Source organism: Procambarus clarkii, chromosome 63, assembly GCF_040958095.1.
Source record: "Procambarus clarkii isolate CNS0578487 chromosome 63, FALCON_Pclarkii_2.0, whole genome shotgun sequence".
Lineage (NCBI taxonomy): Eukaryota > Metazoa > Arthropoda > Malacostraca > Decapoda > Cambaridae > Procambarus > Procambarus clarkii.
In genome coordinates this window covers 9,760,901-9,786,889 of record NC_091212.1, presented here as the reverse complement: position 1 = coordinate 9,786,889, position 25,989 = coordinate 9,760,901, and the positions used below count along the sequence as shown (strand labels likewise).

The following is a 25,989-nucleotide window of genomic DNA, read 5'->3' as shown; positions in this document are numbered from 1 at the left end:
TCTGATAATAATCGCTTCACAGGGGGGGGGGGGGCAATATCAACTCCCATCACGCCTTCCTTCACGGCCGCAAGGTCCCTGTCACGTCACCAGCGAATAGCCAACTACCACACACGTTGGGAAACAACGGTGGAGCACGGCTGACACAGCCTCACCCCCTGGTGAGTGAACAATGACAGGGCCAAATTGTCATTGTGGTCGTCCCACACTCAAGTTGTGGCAACTGTCAAAATAATCTCCACATATTCTACATATTTTATGTTGTATTTATAGTTTGTATTTGTTTATAACTTAAATATTACATTTTTGTTTGTGTTCCTCCTCAGCTCACCACAGTCAATATGAAGCACCTGTAGTTTTCATATTGTCTTCCCCTTTTAAGAACTCATGAAAATGAATTATATTTAAATATTCTGAAAACTTGTGCATAGGGAACTGAATCTCCCAAATTAATCAGCAGCCAAAGTGTTGAACAGAAAATATAACTAACCAGACTGTGGAAGACCAGAGCTTGGACAAGCACTGCCCGAGGATGGCTTGCTAGCCCAGCCGTTACAACTAACACATAATTATTCTGAATTTAAAATTAAAAGTCTGTAAATTGATAAAATAACAGTTAATAGTAGTGAGTGTGTGGTGGCGTTGAGAATAGCAGAGAGGTGGAGGAAGGAGAGGATGTAAGAGTTAAGGAGAGGAGGACGGACCTTGCGCCAGCGCTCCGGGACTCTGGCGTCGTACATGGCATCCAGTGTGTCCTTCAGGGAGGGACTCATGATGATGGTGCCCTCGATGGCCAGGTGCAGGTCCTGAAGTGTCTGACGCACCACCTTCATCACCTGCAGGAACACTCCAGTTACTGCATACCTCTACAACACTCACCTCCAGTCTCAGATGCAACACCATCTGCAGTGTCTGGAGGAACACAGTGTGACACCAACACCTGCAGTGTCTGGAGGAACACAGTGTGACACCAACACCTGCAGTGTCTGGAGGAACACAGTGTGACACCAACACCTGCAGTGTCTGGAGGAACACAGTGTGACACCAACACCTGCAGTGTCTGGAGGAACACAGTGTGACACCAACACCTGCAGCGTCTGGAGGAACACAGTGTTATACCAACACCTGCAGTGTCTGGAGGAACACAGTGTTATACCAACACCTGCAGTGTCTGGAGGAACACAGTGTTATACCAACACCTGCAGTGTCTGGAGGAACACAGTGTGACACCAACACCTGCAGTGTCTGGAGGAACACAGTGTTATACCAACACCTGCAGTGTCCGGAGGAACACAGTGTTATACCAACACCTGCAGTGTCTGGAGGAACACAGTGTTATACCAACACCTGCAGTGTCTGGAGGAACACAGTGTTATACCAACACCTGCAGTGTCTGGAGGAACACAGTGTTATACCAACACCTGCAGTGTCTGGAGGAACACAGTGTGACACCAACACCTGCAGTGTCTGGTAGAACACAGTGTTATACCAACACCTGCAGTGTCTGGAGGAACACAGTGTTATACCAACACCTGCAGTGTCTGGAGGAACACAGTGTTATACCAACACCTGCAGTGTCTGGAGGAACACAGTGTTATATCAACACCTGCAGTGTCCTGAGGAACCCAATATTATACCAACACCTGCAGTGTCTGGAGGAACACAGTGTTATACCAACACCTGCAGTGTCTGGAGGAACACAGTGTTATACCAACACCTGCAGTGTCTGGAGGAACACAGTGTTATATCAACACCTGCAGTGTCCTGAGGAACCCAATATTATACCAACACCTGCAGTGTCTGGAGGAACACAGTGTTATACCAACACCTGCAGTGTCTGGAGGAACACAGTGTTATACCAACACCTGCAGTGTCTGGAGGAACACAGTGTTATACCAACACCTGCAAAACCTGGTAATTTTATTATAAATAATGTTATAAATAATATTTATATTATCACAGTTACTGTTGCTATTTTCTACAATAATTTGTTACACTTTTGATATGACTATTAAGGACAATATTTCAAGGCGTGTTGAGACTGACTACTACAATGACTGTTATTATGAACATTATATTTGTACATTATATTTTATTATTTGTACTACAATGACTATGTTATTATGAACATTATTACTCCAGCTACCTTGAGCATGCGATCCAGCTCTTGCCTGAGGAAGATGTTCATAGGCAAGATGGCGCCCATCCTCTGCAGGGCCTCACGGATCTGTGTGTCGTAGTACACAAGTTAGCAGTAAGTACGAGCAAGTAGACCCCAGCACTACAACACTGCACAAGTTAGCAGTAAGTATGAGCAAGTAGACCCCAGCACTACAACACTGCACAAGTTAGCAGTAAGTATGAGCAAGTAGACCCCAGCACTACAACACTGCACAAGTGGAGGTGGAAGCCGTGGTCTCACATGTCAGTGGTCACACAGCCTCCGAATATCAGACGGAATCCGGCGGCTGAGCGGACAGAACACTGGACGCGTGATCCTGTGGTCCCGGGTTCGATCCCGGGCACCGGCGAGAAACAACGGGCAGAGTTTCTTACACCCTAATGCCCCTGTTACCTAGCAGTAATTAGGTACCTGGAAGTTAGTCAGCTTTCACGGGCTGCTTCCTGGGGGTGGTGGCCTGGTCGAGGATCGGGCCGCGGGGACACTAAAAAGCCCCAAAATCATCTAAAGATAACCTCAAGGAGAAGATATCCACGTGAGGTCAAAGAGAGTAAGACATTACAGCACACACACACACCGCTAATGTTACCACCATAGGGGTCCACAGAGCGCCACACCCAGAAGTGTGCTCCCAAGTGGCTGTTCTAGGCAGAACTGGTTGAAACATGTATGACGCCCAGATTCAGTGTGAGGTGAATTAAACTGTCCAACACGTCCTTCTAATAGAACGTCGCATTTTGACGTATATTCTACCTAAGGCCAAAATTTGTTGTACTAAAAAATAGTGGCGGCTCGTGAACCAGCCCGGCCTCCTAAGGTTTCCCAACGTCAAGAAAACGGTCAATATAAAGTATTCTCTCCTAACCTACCAGAGGACCTAAAGCAGAAAACGGGACAGTGCCTCACTTTCGGGAGCCGCTTCCATTTTCTAGTATGACAATTTTTGGCCTTGAATAACGCATACGAGCGAAATGCAACGTTCTTTGTAATCTTGAGGTTATCTTGAGATGATTTCGGGGCTTTTTAGTGTCCCTGCGGCCCAGTCCTCGACCAGGCTTCCACCCCCAGGAAGCAGCCCGTGACAGCTGACTAACACCCAGGTACCTATTTTACTGCTAGGTAACAGGGGCATAGAGTGAAAGAAACTCTGCCCATTGTTTCTCGCCGGCGCCTGGGATCGAACCCAGGATCACAGGCCCAGCGTGCTGTCCGCTCGGCCGACCGGCTCCCTAAGAAGGGAGTAAGTAACACAGGTTGTTCACAAATTAACATAATGACCCGTTTTCTGTTCACGGGTCCTCTCTTAGGTTATATTAGGAGCAATTGTGTATAATATTTTCTTGACGTTGGCAAACATTCGGGGGACGAGCTGAACAGTCAGGCCAGCACGCGAGGTTTGGGACTAACCGGACATAATACTGGTCCAAGGGGATATAATACTGGTCCAAGGGGGACATAATACTGGTCCAAGGGGACATAATACTGGTCCAAGCGGACATAATACTGGTCCAAGCGGACATAATACTGGTCCAAGGGGATATAATACTGGTCCATGGGGATATAATACTGGTCCAAGGGGGACATAATACTGGTCCATGGGGACATAATACTGGTCCAAGGGGACATAATACTGGTCCAAGGGGACATAATACTAGTCCAAGGGGACATAATACTGGTCCAAGGGGACATAATACTGGTCCAAGGGGACATAATACTGGTCCAAGGAGACATAATACTGGTCCAAGGGGACATAATACTGGTCCAAGGAGACATAATACTGGTCCAAGGGGACATAATACTGGTCCAAGGGGACATAATACTGGTCCAAGGGGACATAATACTGGTCCAAGGGGACATAATACAGGTCCAAGGGGACATAATACTGGTCCAAGGGGACATAATACTGGTCCAAGGGGACATAATACTGGTCCAAGGGGACATAATACTGGTCCAAGGGGACATAATACTGGTCCAAGGGGATATAATACTGGTCCATGGGGACATAATACTGGTCCATGGGGACATAATACTGGTCCAAGGGGACATAATACTGGTCCAAGGGGACATAATACTGGTCCAAGGGGACATAATACTGGTCCATGGGGACATAATACTGGTCCAAGGGGACATAATACTGGTCCAAGGGGACATAATACTGGTCCAAGGGGACATAATACTGGTCCAAGGGGACATAATACTGGTCCAAGGGGACATAATACTGGTCCAAGGGGACATAATACTGGTCCAAGGGGACATAATACTGGTCCAAGGGGGACATAATACTGGTCCATGGGGACATAATACTGGTCCAAGGGGACATAATACTGGTCCAAGGGGACATAATACTGGTCCAAGGGGACATAATACTGGTCCAAGGGGATATAATACTGGTCCAAGGGGACATAATACTGGTCCATGGGGACATAATACTGGTCCAAGGGGACATAATACTGGTCCATGGGGACATAATACTGGTCCATGGGGACATAATACTGGTCCAAGGGGACATAATACTGGTCCATGGGGACATAATACTGGTCCATGGGGACATAATACTGGTCCAAGGGGACATAATACTGGTCCAAGGGGACATAATACTGGTCCAAGGGGATATAATACTGGTCCAAGGGGACATAATACTGGTCCATGGGGACATAATACTGGTCCAAGGGGACATAATACTGGTCCATGGGGACATAATACTGGTCCATGGGGACATAATACTGGTCCATGGGGACATAATACTGGTCCATGGGGACATAATACTGGTCCAAGGGGACATAATACTGGTCCATGGGGACATAATACTGGTCCATGGGGACATAATACTGGTCCATGGGGACATAATACTGGTCCAAGGGGACATAATACTGGTCCATGGGGATATAATACTGGTCCAAGGGGGATATAATACTGGTCCAAGGGGACATAATACTGGTCCATGGGGACATAATACTGGTCCAAGGGGACATAATACTGGTCCAAGGGGACATAATACTGGTCCAAGGGGATATAATACTGGTCCAAGGGGACATAATACTGGTCCAAGGGGGACATAATACTGGTCCATGGGGATATAATACTGGTCCAAGGGGACATAATACTGGTCCATGGGGACATAATACTGGTCCATGGGGACATAATACTGGTCCATGGGGACATAATACTGGTCCAAGGGGACATAATACTGGTCCATGGGGATATAATACTGGTCCAAGGGGACATAATACTGGTCCAAGGAGACATAATACTGGTCCAAGGGGACATAATACTGGTCCAAGGAGACATAATACTGGTCCAAGGGGACATAATACTGGTCCAAGGGGACATAATACTGGTCCATGGGGACATAATACTGGTCCATGGGGACATAATACTGGTCCATGGGGACATAATACTGGTCCAAGGGGACATAATACTGGTCCATGGGGATATAATACTGGTCCAAGGGGACATAATACTGGTCCAAGGAGACATAATACTGGTCCAAGGGGACATAATACTGGTCCAAGGGGACATAATACTGGTCCAAGGGGACATAATACTGGTCCAAGGGGACATAATACTGGTCCAAGGGGACATAATACTGGTCCATGGGGATATAATACTGGTCCATGGGGACATAATACTGGTCCAAGGGGGATATAATACTGGTCCAAGGGGACATAATACTGGTCCATGGGGATATAATACTGGTCCAAGGGGACATAATACTGGTCCAAGGGGACATAATACTGGTCCATGGGGACATAATACTGGTCCAAGGGGGACATAATACTGGTCCAAGGAGACATAATACTGGTCCAAGGGGACATAATACTGGTCCATGGGGACATAATACTGGTCCAAGGGGACATAATACTGGTCCAAGGAGACATAATACTGGTCCAAGGAGACATAATACTGGTCCAAGGGGACATAATACTGGTCCAAGGGGACATAATACTGGTCCAAGGGGACATAATACTGGTCCAAGGGGACATAATACTGGTCCAAGGGGACATAATACTGGTCCAAGGGGACATAATACTGGTCCATGGGGATATAATACTGGTCCAAGGGGACATAATACTGGTCCATGGGGATATAATACTGGTCCAAGGGGGATATAATACTGGTCCAAGGGGACATAATACTGGTCCATGGGGATATAATACTGGTCCATGGGGATATAATACTGGTCCATGGGGATATAATACTGGTCCAAGGGGACATAATACTGGTCCATGGGGACATAATACTGGTCCAAGGGGACATAATACTGGTCCAAGGGGACATAATACTGGTCCATGGGGATATAATACTGGTCCAAGGGGACATAATACTGGTCCATGGGGATATAATACTGGTCCAAGGGGGATATAATACTGGTCCAAGGGGACATAATACTGGTCCATGGGGATATAATACTGGTCCAAGGGGACATAATACTGGTCCAAGGGGACATAATACTGGTCCATGGGGATATAATACTGGTCCAAGGGGACATAATACTGGTCCATGGGGATATAATACTGGTCCAAGGGGGATATAATACTGGTCCAAGGGGACATAATACTGGTCCATGGGGATATAATACTGGTCCAAGGGGACATAATACTGGTCCAAGGGGGACATAATACTGGTCCAATTGGAAATATTACCCACCTCATACTGATGTTCCTGTGTCCCCTCACTTCATACTGGTGTTCTTGTGTCTCCTCACCACATACTAGAGTATGGGTACTATTCACCTCATACTGGTGTCATACTGGTGTTCCTGTGTCCACACCTCATACTAGCGTATGTGTACAACTCACCTCATACTAGCGTATGTGTACAACGCACCTCATACTGGTGTTCTTGAGTCCCCCTCACCACATACTAGCGTATGTGTACAACTCACCTCATACTAGCGTATGTGTACAACTCACCTCATACTGGTGTTCTTGAGTCCCCCTCACCACATACTAGCGTATGTGTACTACTCACCTCATACTGGACATAGTCTGGGGGGAGCTTGCCCAACATGTCACTGGCGAGGCGGGATACGACAGCCTCCCTGGTCTCTCCATCCCGCTGGCCGCCTTCCTTGGGCTGCATGCTCAGTATGGTGTCCAGGATGCTCTTGGCTGTGTTGATCTGGTACCTGCGGGGAACCTGCCACGCTCACCACTTCTCAGTCACCAGATAATGCACCCACTCACGTAGTAATGAATGTTAAGTGTAAAGTGTTTTGTAATTTTGGGGATATTTCTTATCTATATAAAAAAGATATGTAAATGTTCGTTTGTTCAAAATCGCTAATCTCCGAAAGTTCTTCACCGATTGCTTTGAAATTTTCACACAACGGAGCTTTCGAATAAGCACGTGTTTTTTATATACCTATTATATACATGCCTCACCTGTTACCGGAAAAAACATGCATTTTTTGAAAAACAGCGCCATCTGTTGGACGTAAGAGCAACATACACTGTAATCTCCGAGAGTTCTTTAGCGATTGCTTTGAAATTTTAACACAACTTTCATTAGAATAGGTGCATGTTTTTATATACCTACTATATAGATGCCACACCTGTGACAGGTAAAAACATGTTTTTTTTTTAAACAGCGCCATCTGTTTAAGTACGAGCAACACATGCTATACTAAATATGTTACGATTCCATTTCAATGTTTCCGAATGCATTGATAGATTTCATTTTCATTGATTTCGATTTATTTTCATTTTGATTAAATTATTTTGTGTGACATTTAATTAGATTTGAGCTGTGTTTTTACCACACTGTTCATTTCATAAGAATAAATTATAGATGCCACACCTGTGACAGGCAAAAACATGCATTTTTTTTAAACTGGCATCTTTTGCATGTAGGAGCAACATACACTATACTAAATATGTTACAATTCCATTTCAATGTTTCCGATTTCATTCATTAATTAAATTTTCGATTTATTTTAATTTTGATTTAATTATTTTGTGCGACATTGCATTGGAATTGAGCTGTGTTGATTACCATACTGTTCAATTCGTGAGTATAGTTTATTTTTGTATTTTTTTCATTGTTAATCAAATCGTTTTTTAAACTGTTTTTCTTAGATTTCAGGGATGGGAACATCAGGTCATTTGATGTTCCCATTTTTCTGATGGGAACATCAGATCATTTGGGAATGTATCGGGCGATGGAATGGGGAATGGTGGTGAGGACAGGGGATGGGAGTGGGGGATGGTGGTGAGGACGAGGGAACAGGGGAGGGGGATTAATAGTGGGGAGGACGAGGGGATAGGGGAGTTGGGGGTGTGGTGGGGAAAAGGGAGTCGGGGAATGGAGAATGGTGGGGAAGACAATGGAACAGGGGAGGAGGGGATGGTGGAAAGGACGAGGGGAAGGGGGGAGGGAGGAATGGTAGGGAGAACGAGGGAACGAGGGTATAGGAGATGGTGGGGAAGACGAGGGGACGGTGGAGTGGGTAATGTTTAGGAAGACGAGGGGACGGTGGAGTTGGGGATGGTGGGAGGACAAAGGGACAGGGGAGGGGAGTAGGGAATCGTTGGGAAGATGAAGAGACAGGGGAGTGAGGAATGTTTGGGAGGATGAGGGGACAGGAAAGGAGGAGAATGGCGGCGAGGACTGGGAGACAGGGGAAGATTACTGTGGCTCAGCAATGCACATGCGTTGCTGAGCCACAGCAACGCGTGGCCAAGTACAGCTAGCAATAAATAGAAAATGAATAATGACATTAATGATCATATCAATAAATATAATTCATGTATAACATGCGTCTTTAAATTGCAGTTTCCAGTTTCATGTAACAGGTATCCCAGGTGTACAGTTGTGTAAACTGGGCCAAAATAGTGCCGTTTTACTTTTCCCGACCACTCCCCGCCAAACACACACCGAAACTACGACGTTGGTACAACGTTCGGGCAAGTTTTAACACCTCCTAACTAGTTATAACAACCAATATAGCCACTTGTAACAACGTTCTAATACGTCATAAACACGTTAAGCCAAGATGTAACAACTTTATTACAAGTTGTAACATGCGGAAAATAGAGACAGATTCGGTTGGTGTTTCCAGGGTCCCTACTGATCCCCTGATTGTTTTCAGTTAACCTCGGCGACAGTGTGCTTCCTTCATCCCTATTTTTAAATTAGTGTTTATCCCAAAACTTAGATTTTGTCCAACTTATTTTACTTTTTTCCCAGTCTTATAACATTATTATTCTGTGACTGTTCTAAAATTAAACATTTGCACCAATCTTTGTTAATAAACCTAAGATTGTTTGTATTTAATTCTTTATCAGCGTTACGTTAAAGATTGAACATAAGATCTATTGGACGTTACATTTTATTTCTACCTAAACTGCTTCAAAAGCATAGAAATATGTATTCATCCTATGCTTTAAATATTGAAGTGATCCTTATCATCTTACCCATAAGAATTAAAGAGTAAATTTCTTTAAATTAAGTTAGTTTAGGTTTTGTTAGGTTAAATTTTGGTAGGAAAAGTTGAATTTTGCTAGATTTAGTTAAGATTTAGTAAGAGACTCACTAAAAAATTGGGAGTGTGGCAGGTGTTGTGGGGATGGTGTGACAGGTGTTGTGGTGATGGGTGTGTGGCAGGTGTTGTGGTGATGGGTGTGTGGCAGGTGTTGTTGTGATGGGTGTGTGGCAGGTGTTGTTGTGATGGGTGTGTGGCAGGTGTTGTGGTGATGGTGTGTGGCAGGTGTTGTTGTGATGGGTGTGTGGCAGGTGTTGTTGTGATGGGTGTGTGGCAGGTGTTGTTGTGATGATGTTGTGGGAGCCGGTCGGCCGAGCGGACAGCACGCTGGACTTGTACTCACCTAGTTGTACTCACCTAGTTGTGTCTGCAGGATCGAGCATTGACTCTTGGATCCCGCCTTTCGAGCATCGGTTGTTTACAGCAATGACTTCTGTCCTATTTCCCTATCATACCTGGTTTTAAAATTATGAATAGTATTTGCTTCCACAACCTGTTCCTGAAGTGCATTCCATTTCCCCACTACTCTCACGCTAAAAGAAAACTTCCTAACATCTCTGTGACTCATCTGAGTTTCAAGCTTCCATCCATGTCCTCTCGTTCTGTTACTATTCCGTGTGAACATTTCGTCTATGTCCACTCTGTCAATTCCTCTGAGTATCTTATACGTTCCTATCATGTCCCCCCTCTCCCTTCTTCTTTCTAGTGTCGTAAGGCACAGTTCCCTCAGGCGCTCTTCATACCCCATCCCTCGTAGCTCTGGGACGAGTCTCGTTGCAAACCTCTGAACCTTTTCCAGTTTCATTATATGCTTCTTCAGATGGGGACTCCATGATGAGGCGGCATACTCTAAGACTGGCCTTACGTAGGCAGTGTAAAGCGCCCTAAATGCCTCCTTACTTAGGTTTCTGAATGATGTTCTAACTTTTGCCAGTGTAGAGTACGCTGCTGTCGTTATCCTATTAATATGTGCCTCAGGAGATAGATTAGGTGTTACGTCCACCCCCAGGTCTCTTTCACGCGTCGTTACAGGTAGGCTGTTCCCCTTCATTGTGTACTGTCCCTTTGGTCTCCTATCTCCTAGTCCCATTTCCATAACTTTACATTTGCTCGTGTTGAATTCTAGTAGCCATTTCTCTGACCATCTCTGCAATCTGTTCAGGTCCTCTTGGAGGATCCTGCAATCCTCATCTGTCACAACTCTTCTCATCAACTTTGCATCATCCGCAAACATCGACATGTAGGACTCTACGCCTGTAAACATGTCGTTAACATATACAAGAAATAGAATTGGTCCCAGCACCGATCCTTGTGGTACTCCACTTGTTACTGTTCGCCAGTCCGACTTCTCGCCCCTTACCGTAACTCTTTGGCTCCTTCCTGTTAGGTAGTTCCTTATCCATTCTAGGACCTTTCCCCCCACCCCCGCCTGCCTCTCGAGCTTGAACAGCAGTCTCATGTGCGGTACTGTATCAAAGGCTTTTTGGCAGTCCAGAAATATGCAGTCTGCCCAACCATCTCTGTTCTGTCTTATCCTCGTTATTTTATCATAGAATTCCAGAAGGTTTGTTAGGCACGATTTCCCTGTCCAGAACCCATGTTGATGTTTGTTCACAAACCTAATGTTCTCCAGGTGTGCAACCAGTCGCAGCCTAATTATTCTTTCCAGTATTTTACAGGGGATGCTTGTCAGTGATACAGGTCTGTAGTTAAGTGCCTCCTCCCTATCTCCTTTCTTGAAGATCGGCACGACATTTGCCTTCTTCCAGCAACTGGGCAATTCTCCTGACATAAGTGACTCATTAAAGATCATTGCCAGAGGCACGCTGAGGGCCTGTGCTGCTTCTTTTAGTATCCACGGTGATACTTTGTCTGGTTCAACTGCTTTAGTTGCATCTAGAGTTGTCAACTGTTTCATTACCTCCTCTGCTGTCACCTCTATATCTGATAGTCTTTCATCTAGGGTAACCCCTTCCAACAATGGGAGCTGCTCAGGCTCGGTAGTGAACACTCCATGGAAACTGGCATTCAGTGCCTCGCAGATTTCCTTGTCACTTTCAGTATATGCCCCCTCTGTCTTCCTTAGTCTTGTCACTTGGTCGTTCACCGACATTTTTCTTCTTATATGACTGTGTAGTAACTTAGGTTGTTTTTTCGCTTTGATTGCAATATCGTTCTCATAGTCCCTTTCCGATGTTCGTCTTATGTTAATGTAATCGTTCCTAGCTCTGTTGTATCTGCTTCTGTTGTCCTCTGTTCTTTGTCTTCTGTACTTCATCCACTCCCGTCTGCTGGCCATTTTTGCTTCCTGACACTGTCTATTAAACCATGGGTTATTATATTCCTTCTTATTTTTTCCCTTTACCGTTGGTATAAATCTCTCTTCGGCCTCCTGGCATTTCTGTATGACTAGGTCCATCATATCTTGGACTGTTTTTCCTCTAATTTCTTCCTCCCACTGCACTTCACCCAGATAGTCCCTTATCCTCATATAGTCCACTTGTGATCCTGTGGTCCTGGGTTCGATCCCAGGCGCCGGCGAGAATCATTGGGCAGAGTTTCTTTCACCCTATGCCCCTGTTACCTAGCAGTAAAATAGGTACTTGGGTGTTAGTCAGCTGTCACGGGCTGCTTCCTGGGGGTGGAGGCCTGGTCGAGGACCGGGCCGCGGGGACACTAAAAAGCCCCGAAATCATCTCAAGATATCTCAAGATATGGTGTGTGGCAGGTGTTGTGGTGATGGTGTGTGGCAGGTGTTGTGGGGATGGGTGTGTGGCAGGTGTTGGGGTGACGGGTGTGTGGCAGGTGTTGTGGGGATGGGTGTGTGGCAGGTGTTGGGGTGACGGGTGTGTGGCAGGTGTTGGGATGACGGGTGTGTGGCAGGTGTTGGGGTGACGGGTGTGTGGCAGGTGTTGGGGTGATGGTGTGTGGCAGGTGTTGGGGTGACGGGTGTGTGGCAGGGAAGGGGGGTCACACGGGAGGCTGGGACCATCTCCCATCAGAAACACTGCCAGGAGCATCTAGTGACCAGTTCTCAGCCCCGTCAATATATTTTCAAATCCCGTATCCCGGTGATAAGGGAGGCTTCACAAGCCTAGGTTCTCCATTCACGTCACGTGAATGTTAGGAGTAAACCAAGCTCTCCCCTCCTTTCCTCCCCTAACCCACCCTCGCGTTACACGTGCGAAGCAATACTCACGTGATGTCTGCGTTGGTGTGTAGACCGAATACCTCTGGGGAGTCTGTGGCCGGCAGTTGGTTAATGAACTCCAAGTACTCCGTCTGGCCCTTACACATGGGCAGGCCGTAGCCCTGGTAGAATCTGTAGGATATTCTCAGCATTAGGCGCGGGTGGGGGCGAAAGATGAGCGGCCAGCGGGAGTGAATGGGAGATGAGAGCGGGAGATGAGAGAGCCAGAGAGGACGGGAGATGACGGAAGAGCGGGAGTGAAAAGGAGATGAGAGCGGGAGATGAGAGAGCCAGAGAGGACGGGAGATGACGGAAGAGCGGGAAAGGATGAGTGAGGGCAAGAGAGGAGGAGCCGTGCTGAGCTATGTGTGAGAGCGTAGTTGCCACACGTGTCAACATTTCCCATGTACCTATCAGGTCACTCACTACTAGCGTAAAGGCACCGTTCTTCTCCGAGTCTGTTACATCTAGAAAAGGTACCTTACCTTCACTCTCCATCTCTTACATGAAAGCAATTACCGAACTTTGTTTGGTGGCTTCCTTAATTTGTAGCAAGCATTCATGGTAGCAAGCATTTGTAGCAAACATTTGTAGCAAGCATTCATGGTAGCAAGCATTTGTAGCAAGCATTCATGGTAGCAAGCATTTGTAGCAAGCATTCATGGTAGCAAACATTTGTAGCAAGCATTCATGGTAGCAAGCATTTGTAGCAAGCATTCAAGCATCCAACTTCACCTTCCGGCCATATCACGTGTTCTGGACATAACATGATAGTTTATTCACTGATCTAACGGGGACAAATGTTAAATGCTGAACGATCAAATAAGATTTTAATGGTAGAACAAAACACAGAAAGTTAATATAAACCTCATAATATATATTTTGCTATTATTGAAGGAAGAAAGTATACAGAAGATTAATAATAAATTGATTAATATTAAAGTTTACAGATAATTAATTACACCAATTTGTGTAATGATAAAGTAACGATTATTAGAGGACTCTATCATTAGTGGATATTAATGATAAAAATACAAAGTATACAAAAACTGATAATGAGAATACGGAGCTGACATTATAGGTTAGCGCACAGTATAGTGACGTGGGATATTATGGTAATCAGTATCATCAAAAGGAGTAACTAACACTTTCATGTTCATACATACATACACATTATAATTAACCCTCTTTATAATTCTGAGGATCTGGGAGGCATCAGATCAGAGCTGAAGGCAACAATACAGTGAAAAGTGGCAATTGTTATTGAAATATCACTTGCTCATACATTATACCATTCACACTATCCACTATTATGAATACAACTGAATCACTGCATGTGTGCGTGCGTTTGTTTCGAGATCATGTGTGCATAATGTGAGCGTGTGCTTGCAGGAGTGTGTACACGTGTGTGTGTGTTTGTTTGGAAGTGTTTGTGTGCATGATGTGAGTATGTGCTTCCAGGAGTGAATATGTACACATGTGTGTGCGTTTATTTGGACGTGTATGCATGCATGAGGTGGGTATGTGCGTGCAAGGGTGCGTGTATACACGTGTATGTTTATCATACCTGAAGTCGGAGGTGAGGACTCTCTCGTTGAGCCACACATGAAGGAAGGTCAAGAGCAGCCTCTTGTCAAAGTCCTCTGTCACTCTCCCTCCATACTGGATCTCCCCCAGCATGTAGCAGATGGTCACCCACGACACACCCTGGGGGGAACACACAGTAGGGTGACCAGCATGTAGCAGATGGTCACCCACGACACACCCTGGGGGAACACACAGTAGGGTGACCAGCATGTAGCAGATGGTCACCCACGACACACCCTGGGGGACACCCTGGAGTAGGGTGATCATATTCAATCTGGAGGTAAAAGTATAACGGAAGTTTGTGGCATTTTGTGTTTATCTGTCAGTACTCACCTAGTTGTGCTTGCGGGGGTTGAGCTCTGGCTCTTTGGTCCCACCTCTCTACTATCAATCAACTGATGTACAGGTTCCTGAGCCTATTTGGCTCTAACTTATCTACACTTGAAGGTGTGTATGGAGTCTGCCTCCACCACCTCACTTCCTAATGCCTTCCATTTGTCAACTACTCTGACACATAAATATTTCTTTCTAATATCTCTGTGGCTCATTTGGGTACTCAATTTCCACCTGTGTGCCCCTTGTGTTAAATAGCCTGTCTTTATCTACCCTATAAATTCCTATGAGAATCATGTATGTGGTGATCTTGTCCCCCCTAACTCTTCTGTCTTTCTGCAATGTGAGGTTTAACTCCCGTAGTCTGTCCTCGTAGCACATATCCCTCAGACAGTGTGGCGGGTAGTGTGTATCGATTAGTGTGTATCTGGAGGTTGTGTATCGGGTAGTGTATACACCAAAATTGTGCTTGCTGGGGTTGAGCTTCGGCTCTTTGGCTCTTTTGGGACGCTAGACCCCAATACAGCCTTTTTGCCTCTAACATCTTCACATTTAAAATTGAATGTGGAATCTATGTCCATGTTCCGGTGTAAACCCTATCGTCGGAATGTGGAGTGGCGATGTCAGCGCCATCTATGGGACTGCACTCCAACTCCCTTAGTTTTGGGCGCTATGTAGACAACGCCATCTGTTGGTGGTGGCGTGGTATCAGCGAATGGCTCTGGTTTTCTGCCTCAATCAGAATGTGGGGTCGATGATGATGACGTCTGGTGGGTGGCGTATCAAGATCAGCGCCATCTAGGTTGTGGCTACAAGTCACAATGCCAAGTTCCCGGTGAATGAGTGTTATGCCAGAGTCACCCAGTGTACTGTCTAGCTAATTAATGCGTGTTTATGTCCACAGAGGAGACATATGGAGGCAATTGTGTCGAGAAAGGCAGTTCACCTTGGGTAGTCCACGAACTCGTGACTTGGTCCTGTGTGAAGATTAAGTGGCCGCCGTCGGAATAGAGCAGTGTGTTAGATGCTAATATATATAGTGTTGCATGGTCCGACATACCCGGGATTGGCCTGTAAGAGTAAAGGAAGACAGTGATGTGTATCTTGTAAAGTGCTGCTAGCAAGCTGCTGGAGGCTTCTGCCAAGGTGTTTGCTACCCCTGTTTGTGTGGTAGTTTGGGAGCCCTGTCAGCGTGTTGCTGTAGCCCACTGCCAGTGAGTATCTGGAGAGCAAAGGTCATATGCACATCGTGATACTGTGTGGGTAGACTGGCCCATGTAGAAGGTGAACTCGCCAGTGTTTGCCAGTAGACAACGGGTACCTGGAATGTAGGTTCACTGGGCTTGACGAACACTGTAGTTGTGTTGTGCACTGAGTGTTAGAGGCATTTTTGTACGTACATGTAGTAATAATCCATTATAATATATTTATATATATATATATTAATATATATATATATATATAATATATATATCAATATATATATATATAATAATATATATATTAATATATATATATTAATATATATATAATATATTAATATATATATATATTATATATATATATAAATAAAAATGAATTTTGGAGAATTGATTTTTGAATTACCTCCAACAGTGAAAAGAAATGTACGAAAGATTGAGAAAATTCGTGTTAGAATTATTAATCTTACTTTTTCGGTCATATTTAATAATATATATATAATATATATATATATATATATATATATATATATATATATATATATATATAACAGGATATATATATATATAACAGGAGGGTAGCAGGTAGTGTGTTGAGGGTAGCGAGTAGTGTGTCGAGGATAGCGAGTAGTGTGCATCTGGTAGTAAATAGCGGTAGTGTGAATCTCGTTGTGTGAAAAATGTTGAGTGGAGAGCTTCAAGGCAATTTGCCAATGATACAGAAATCGGGAGGGAAATAAACACGGAGAAAGACTCACTATCACTTCAAGTCGATCTAGATGGGGTTTTGAAATGGTCAAAAGATTGGCAGATGCAGTTTAATGCTGATAAATGTAAGGTTTTGAGGCTAGGTAAAGATGATAGTGTTACAAGATACGAGCTAGATGGTGTTGAGATTGCGAAGTTGGATTGCGAAAAGGATCTGGGAGTTACGATTAGTAAGAATTTAAAACCCAAAAATCAATGCATAAATGCTCGTAATAAGGCTAATAGTACACTGGGATTCATTAAGCGATGCGTTACTAATAAGACACCTGGTGGTGTTCTTCGTTGTGTGTAGAGGGTAGTGGGTAGTATGAAGAGGGTAGCGGGTAGTGTGTAGAGGGTATCAGGTAGTGTGTAGAGGGTATCAGGTAGTGTGTAGAGGGTAGTGGGTAGTATGTAGAGGGTAGTGTGTAGAGGGTATCAGGTAGTGTGTAGAGGGTAGTGTGTAGAGGGTATCAGGTAGTGTGTAGAGGGTAGTGTGTAGAGGGTAGCGGGTTGCATTGTTGCAGCTGGCAATCCCAAACATTATGGACAAAGAGGATGTGGCCTCGGAAAAGAATCAATAATAGCGAGAACCCGTCTGGATACAAATATCCATGGAGATTTGGAATGGAAACAACAGTTCAGCAGCAGACTTGCAGAATCTATGGTGAGAGTGACGGACACCTCCTTGACCACTATCTACGAGATTGTGAGCATCTGAGAGACATTAAAAATATGTGTAGAATAATAAACCCCACATTGTTTGAGTTATCGAAAATAAACTAGCCCCTCGGAGCAAAATTAAAAAACAATTATATATTCCCACTCACTACCAGTCAAACCCAATGGATTCTCACCTTCTTGGGGTCCATGTCGTCCAGATGGTTCTGGATAAACTGGACAGAGGCCTGAAAATCTGCTTGGTTGAACTCGTAGGGAACATTCCAGCCCAGTGGTCCGTACTTGCGACGCTCCAGCACCACGGTATGGAGGAACGCTGTGGCGTAGAGGAGCCTGGGCCACTGGTGAGCGTTGGTGTAGTCGAGCAGGTCCTGTGGCCGCAGGCAGGGAGAGACGCAAGGGACGCCTTATATACTGCAACACCTTGTACACAATAAACACTCAGTATCCCCACTATAAGGAAAAGGTACTGACTCAAAACAATGGGAGAAGTAAAAGTGGTCTTTATCATAATACTAGTTAATGGGGAGTAACTCTGAATTGTACTGGACCGTGTGTGTGTTGGTGGTGTGGTTGGTGGTGTGGTTGGTGGTGTGGTTGGTGTGGTTGGTGGTGTGGTTGGTGGTGGGGTTGGTGTGGTTGGGTGTGTGGTTGGTGGTGTGGTTGGTGGTGGGGTTGGGTGTGTGGTTGGTGGTGTGGTTGGTGGTGTGGTTGGTGGTGTGGTTAGTGGTGTGGTTGGTGGTGTGGTTAGTGGTGGGGTTGGTGGTGTGGTTAGTGGTGTGGTTAGTGGTGGGGTTGGTGGTGGGGTTGGTGGTGGGGTTGGTGGTGGGGTTGGTGGTGGGGTTGGTGGTGGGGTTGGTGGTGTGGTTAGTGGTGGGGTTGGTGGTGTGGTTAGTGGTGGGGTTGGTGGTGTGGTTGGTGGTGGGGTTAGTGGTGGGGTTGGTGGTGGGGTTGGTGGTGGGGTTGGTGGTGTGGTTGTTGGTGTGGTTGTTGGTGTGGTTGGTGGTGTAGTTGGTGGTGTAGTTGGTGGTGTAGTTGGTGGTGGGGTTGGTGGTGGGGTTGGTGGTGTGGTTAGTGGTGTGGTTGGTGGTGTAGTTGGTGGTGTGGTTGGTGGTGTGGTTGGTATTGATCTAGGGGCTGGAGGAGAGTACTGACCTAGGGACTGGAGGAGAGTACTGACCTAGGGGCTGGAGGAGAGTACTGACCTAGGGGCTGGAGGAGAGTACTGACCTAGGGGCTGGAGGAGAGTACTGACCTAGGGGCTGGAGGAGAGTACTGACCTAGGGACTGGAGGAGAGTACTGACCTAGGGACTGGAGGAGAGTACTGACCTAGGGACTGGAGGAGAGTACTGACCTAGGGACTGGAGGAGAGTACTGACCTAGGGACTGGAGGAGAGTACTGACCTAGGGACTGGAGGAGAGTACTGACCTAGGGACTGGAGGAGAGTACTGACCTAGGGACTGGAGGGGAGTACTGACCTAGGGACTGGAGGGGAGTACTGACCTAGGGACTGGAGGAGAGTACTGACCTAGGGACTGGAGGAGAGTACTGACCTAGGGACTGGAGGAGAGTACTGACCTAGGGACTGGAGGAGAGTACTGACCTAGGGGCTGGAGGAGAGTACTGACCTAGGGGCTGGAGGAGAGTACTGACCTAGGGGCTGGAGGAGAGTACTGACCTAGGGGCTGGAGGAGAGTACTGACCTAGGGGCTGGAGGAGAGTACTGACCTAGGGGCTGGAGGAGAGTACTGACCTAGGGGCTGGAGGAGAGTACTGACCTAGGGGCTGGAGGAGAGTACTGACCTAGGGGCTGGAGGAGAGTACTGACCTAGGGGCTGGAGGAGAGTACTGACCTAGGGGCTGGAGGAGAGTACTGACCTAGGGACTGGAGGAGAGTACTGACCTAGGGACTGGAGGAGAGTACTGACCTAGGGACTGGAGGAGAGTACTGACCTAGGGACTGGAGGAGAGTACTGACCTAGGGACTGGAGGAGAGTACTGACCTAGGGACTGGAGGAGAGTACTGACCTAGGGACTGGAGGAGAGTACTGACCTAGGGACTGGAGGAGAGTACTGAGCTTGGGACTGGAGGAGAGTACTGAGCTAGGGACTGGAGGAGAGTACTGAGCTAGGGACTGGAGGAGAGCACTGAGCTAGGGACTGGAGGAGAGTACTGAGCTAGGGACTGGAGGAGAGTACTGAGCTAGGGACTGGAGGAGAGTACTGAACTTGGGACTGGAGGAGAGTACTGAACTTGGGACTGGAGGAGAGTACTGAGCTAGGGACTGGAGGAGAGTACTGAGCTAGGGACTGGAGGAGAGTACTGAGCTAGGGACTGGAGGAGAGTACTGAGCTAGGGACTGGAGGAGAGTACTGAGCTAGGGACTGGAGGAGAGTACTGAGCTAGGGACTGGAGGAGAGTACTGAGCTAGGGACTGGAGGAGAGTACTGACCTAGGGACTGGAGGAGAGTACTGAGCTAGGGACTGGAGGAGAGTACTGAGCTAGGGACTGGAGGAGAGTACTGACCTAGGGACTGGAGGAGAGTACTGAGCTAGGGACTGGAGGAGAGTACTGAGCTAGGGACTGGAGGAGAGTACTGACCTAGGGACTGGAGGAGAGTACTGACCTAGGGACTGGAGGAGAGTACTGACCTGAGAGATGTCAGCGTAGGTTCTCTTTAGACTGGCCCGAATACCTTGCGGAGGCTCGTTGGTGAACTTAATGGAAATCTGTAGTAATAAGTTTATTGTTAATATCACAGCAAGTACACAGAAGTCGTTATCACTCTCCCTGTCAGAGAGTAGTCGTTATCTCTCTCCCTGTCACACAGTGGTCGTTATCACTCTCCCTGTCACACAATGGTCGTTATCACTCTCCCTGTCACACAGTAGTCGTTATCTCTCTCCCTGTCACACAGTGGTCGTTATCACTCTCCCTGTCACACAATGGTCGTTATCACTCTCCCTGTCACACAGTAGTCGTTATCTCTCTCCCTGTCACACAGTAGTCATTATCTCTCTCCCTGTCACACAGTGGTCGTTATCACTCTCCCTGTCACACAATGGTCGTTATCACTCTCCCTGTCACACAGTGGTCGTTATCACCCTCCCTGTCACCACTAATTGTTTTGTGTCACCCCGCTCATCCTCATCGTCACAACACTGTCCCTCTACGTCACAACACTGTCCCTCTACGTCACCACTCTGATCCTCATCACCCTGTCACACATCTTTGCACCTTTTTCGTCATCATCACCTCACTATCCCTCATCATCTTATAATTTATTTGTTGTTTGTAATAAATGTTTGTCTGGTATACAACTGTGTTTGACCGAGTCCTGGTGACTATTCCTAAGAGGAAGTAAGTAATTGCAGGCCAGACGACAGCATGCAAAAAAGAGGATGGGTGAATTAGGTCACACTAAGACAAGGAAGGAGAGAGAGAAAGAGAGAGAGAGAGAGACAGAGACACAGACAGACAGACAGACAGACAGACAGGGAGGGAGAGGGAGAGGGTGATTCATAGTGGCTCAGTTAAGGTGTGTTCTCGTGACAATTGGCCAGTTCTGAGCTGAATCCCCAAATAGTATGCCGTTGAGCCCCTTCTCCATGTGCAAGTTCACTATCGAGTGACTCTCCAATGTGCGCTCCACTGGTGTTAGTCGTAGAGGAGGTGAAAGAAGGATATTATTGTGTTTTATTTTATTTTATCGGCGGCTCCCTGACGAGATGAAACCCCAGGGTAAAATTGGGTGACACCTGAGAGAGTCCAGGGGCCCCTGATAATACCTATTCCCTTGTGTCGATCGCTTCTGCAGATGGCCTGAGGCAGTTCCAATGGTAAAGATGACAGCTGAGTCGGTTGTTCCTGCTTTCGTTCGGATAGGTCTCCCGTTTTGGAGCCCCTGCAACAATCGTCACTGACCAGGGTCGACAGTTTGAGACACACTTGTAGAGGGAACCGATGGAGTTCCTTGGTACCACACACAACCAGGTTATGGCCTACTATCCGTACATTAACGGGATGATTGAAAGGTTTCAACGCCAACTGATGGCGGCTCTTGGAGCACAGCCAGACCCGACCTCATGGATCAACAACCTTCTTTTGGTACTCCTCGGCATCTTTTCGGCAAGTAAAGAGACAGTGGGGTTTCGGCGGCTGACCTTGTGTATAGTTCCGTTCTCCGCCTTTTTGGTGATCTGATCACTAACACCATACAATGAGCTGACGGATACGTCGGCCTTCATGGAGAAGCTTCAGCAGGCAATGTCGTAGATTTGTCCTACACCGCCTTGTCACCCATCGACATGCCTTCCCCACACACCCCAGGACGTTCTCTCTGCTAGCCATGTTTTTGTAACAGTTGACGCTGTGCATCAGCTACTATAGTATCCATACGAGTTACCTTTCCAGGTGTTATCGAAAACACCAAAAATCCATTACCATCGACCGTCGAGGTATTGAAGTGGTTGTCATGATCGATCAGGTGAAAGCGGCACATTATAACGCCACACCAGCTATGCTTGCCCCGGTTGATGCTGTTTCGGAGGTCTGGTACGCACAACTACGAACGTAATCCCCCCCCCACCATCAGCAGACCTTCTTCCTGAATATCTACCTACCGCTTTCTTTCATCTTCTGATACCATCTTCAGATCGAGCCTTCCGGCGTCTGCTGATGACGACATGGACGACAGCGACGTAAACATAGAGGGTCGCACAAATCGCACGAGACGCACTGTGCCAGATTCCTGGACTCTGTTACCTCGTCTTTTTGAGAAAGGGTGGGAGAACAGTTGTGACTTCAGTACCTCTTGCAACACGGCAGAGGAGTTGAGGGGGGACAACAGACCAGCCTGGATGCCACGAGCAGATAACTACAAGACCAGGCTCTCTGTCTCTCCCTCCTCGGGGTTTGTACAGTTATGGAATATATGTATTATAATCGGTGACTTGCATTTGAGTAACCCATTCTCTTGTGGATATTAGGATATGAACATACTAAGAATCGTCATTACTGCCAATACAATGCAGATGTCACTGTCAAAAGAACCACCAACACGACAAAACATCGCCACCATAAGTGATCAATGGAGCATTAAAGATGAACAATCATCATCACTGGTGGCATTAAAAGAAATATAGCCAGGTAGACACTATACCTGGAGAAGGCCAATGGGGAAGGCGGTATGGACTTCGGTGGTGATCCATAGGCGGAAGCACTTGTGGATGTTACTGGACTCTGTGATGGTGTCTAGCATCTCCTGGCAGAACTCGAGGCTCAGGTGACAGTTCTGTAGCAGCAACCATCGACCTGCTGCCATCGCCTCGGACAGCAGGCGTCGAGCGTGAGCCTCCTGCCCTTGACCCATGGATATCAATCGGATTTCTGGTGGTAGAAAGTGTTTGGTAGATAATGGTAGATTTTAGTAGATAATTGTTGCTATTGGAGATAAAGTCACATAATGGTAGATATTGTTGGCTTTTGGTAAATAGTGTCAGATGTGGGTAGACAATGTTATCCTTTTCGAAGATAATGTTAGCTGTTGGTAGGTAGCAGTAGATGTTGCTAGAGGGTGAAAGCTACTGGGAGATAATGTCGGCTAATGGTAAAAGTTAATAGATAATGTTGGCTTTTTGTATAATGTTGGCTGTAGGTAGATCATGTTAGCTGTTAGTAATTTACGCAGACTGCTGGTAGATAATTTGATGGATACTGGTTAATAGTGTTGGTAGATGGTAAACAAAGTTGACCCTTGGTAGATAACTTGGGCAGTTTGCCGCTGGTTGGTGATTTTTGTAATTGGCTGATAATGTTGGAAGTAGTTAATACTGGCACTTGGTGCTGAAAGTTGTTTTAACATATTATTTACATTTGGTTGATATTGTTTATTATTGGTGAATAATTTTGTTATTTGATTTTTGTCATTGGTGACAAAATTTTGTCATAGGTGACAATTTTGCTGAGTCATAGGTGAAGGATGACAAAACATTAAGATCTGGTGCGCAAGATCAGCCACAACCACACATAAAGCACAACACATTTTACTAATCAAAACAAACTGCCTTCAGATGACGTTTGTAAATGATGAAGTCTTCAGTTGATCAGTTGTAAATGGACAGTAATGAGTCGAGGAGGAGGATGATGAGCTACAAATGAATGATGAGGGTGAGATGAACAGTGGGATCACAGCAGTGGGTCACAAGGGTAAGATGAACAATGAGATCATAACAGTATGTCACCTACCTATTTCCTTGGCCTTAGCGAGTGTCTCGATCTGGCCAGAGGGGTCGAAGCCCTGGGAGAGGAAGCAGATGAGAGGTGTACGATTGTCGGACTCCTCCCAGGTGGCTTCCAGGTCCAGGATCACACTGTCTGCGTACTGCTCGCCCAGAGCACCTGGTATAACACCAAACCACATGATGTAACGTGAGAGCACCTGGTATAACATGAGACAATATGGTGTAACGTGAGAGCACCTGGCATAACACGGGACCACATGGTGTAATGTGAGAACATATGGTATAACACGAGACCACATGATGTAACGTTAGAGCACCTGGTATAACACTAGATATAACAATAATAGTAATACATCATGCAACACAACCGCACACACCTTACTAACACCAACATGCAACATAACCACATACACCTTACTAACACCAACATGCAACATAACCACACACACACACACGTTACTAATACCAACATGCAACATAACCACACACACCTTACTAACACCAACATGCAACATAACCACACTCACCTTACTAACACCAACATGCAACATAACCACACACACCTTACTAACACCAACATGCAACATAACCACACACACCTTACTAACACCAACATGCAACATAACCACACACACCTTACTAACACCAACATGCAACATAACCACACACACCTTACTAACACCAACATGCAACGTAACCACACACACCTTACTAACACCAACATGCAACATAACCACACTCACCTTACTAACACCAACATGCAACATAACCACACTCACCTTACTAACACCAACATGCAACATAAGCACACACCTTACTAACACTAACATGAAACATGACCACACCTTACTAATACCAACATGAAACACCTCAGTCGGGAGCACCTCAGTCGATCTGCGTGCCAGAGTTCCTCACCGAACCCGGCCTTGCACCTCGCAGGGAGTGAAATAACCTGACCACTCCTTAGTTTCGTTACTGGGTGTCCGTGGACACGGAAACTCAACATTTACTCCAGGTCGGGCTGCCTGCCCATATGTTTCCATGCAAGGTCGCCAACTTGACTAGCTTCACTTCACGGGAAAGTACTACTATAAACTCAGTGGCTCATTATTTCCCCCAGTCGAGTACTCTTGCAATAATAGTGTGGTGCACAGTAACCCCTCACGACAAACACCAGGTAATGAAGGGGAGGATTCACACTTGATGTCCAAAGGGCTTGGAAAGGATGGGGAAAGGAAGAGGGATGGGGAGATGAAATTATGGAAGAGTATGTGGATGTGGAACGAGGAGGCTAAGAAGTTCGGTGGCCTATCCACCACGGGTTGGTGCCCGGTGTTTATCATAGGTGTTCATTTTGGTTTTTTGTTTGGGCGGCGGGAGGCGACGTGGAGGACGAGGTGAGTTTGAGAAGTCTGTGCTAGGGCTTGATGTGAGGTGGAGGTGAAAAGTTGCATGGAGGCGCCTCAGTCTTGGTTCTTCATCTGGTTTCTTTCTTCTTCAGGCTTCGTTTTTCTACTGCAGGTGGATTTTTCCAAATGTTCTAAGTCATGTCGCACTTCTGGGTTTTCTGTTTTTTTAGTCTGAGACTTGCTTCGCATTGACATGGCCATGCTGTCATTGGAGTCTGGTGAAGAGGTCTTCATGAGAAAGTCTTGTTCAGAGTGAGTGTTGTATGCTTGGTAAGGCGATGGAGTTCCTATAGGGATTTCCTCGTCTGCAGAGTCCTAAGCGTCGTTTGTAGCCGTGGGGCTTTTCCTTCGGTTTCCCAGTCTCGGGTGGGCTCTGGCGTCTTGGGTTATCGTTTGCAGCTATTGTGGGAGGATTGGTGGTGATGTTAGTCACCGGAGACAGTACGTCGGTGAGCGCGGTAGCTGAGATGATGGAAAAACGCGTTGGGAGCTGGAGTGGAGAAGGCTTCTGTCTGTGAAGCCGGGGTTTTGGGCGGTGCTGGTGTCTGGGTTGAGATTCTCCTCCTAGTCGTTCTTGTGGTCTCCTTTGTAGTAGGAGAGTCAGTGAGGCTGTCTTCTGGGGGCGATGATGGGATCCAGCCCGTTGGCCAAGTACAGTTTCTTGAGTTCCGGGAAGAACCGTTGATTATCTGTTCCAGCGAGTGTGTCTGCTAACCAAATGAGACCCGGTATAATGCCTCACATGAGGCGAGGGGCTGTGAAGATGTTGGTTGGTCCTCGGGACCCCAAAGTGGTGGCCGATTTGCCTGAAGGATGGAGCCACTGTTGGGTAAGGCTGAAAAGACGTCTGGCTGGTTGGTGGGTGCTGAGGTCCTTGAGATGGTGATGGAGGTTCCTGCAGCGAGGGTGGAAGGTTCGGCTTTCTTGGTTGC

At 46.5% G+C, this 25,989-nt stretch overlaps 1 protein-coding gene across 1 annotated transcript in view; it reads right to left on the bottom strand.

Annotated features, from left to right (window-relative positions):
* Positions 1–25,989, bottom strand: part of LOC123769681 (Dynein heavy chain 1) — a 299,861-nt gene that overhangs the window by 8,307 nt on the left and 265,565 nt on the right. Inside the window, 9 exon segments of the mRNA XM_069308664.1 lie at positions 705–836; positions 2,147–2,227; positions 7,154–7,310; positions 12,865–12,987; positions 14,423–14,562; positions 17,579–17,773; positions 20,058–20,135; positions 22,568–22,794; positions 23,653–23,805. Of these exon segments, the coding sequence (XP_069164765.1) occupies positions 705–836; positions 2,147–2,227; positions 7,154–7,310; positions 12,865–12,987; positions 14,423–14,562; positions 17,579–17,773; positions 20,058–20,135; positions 22,568–22,794; positions 23,653–23,805 (1,286 nt within the window).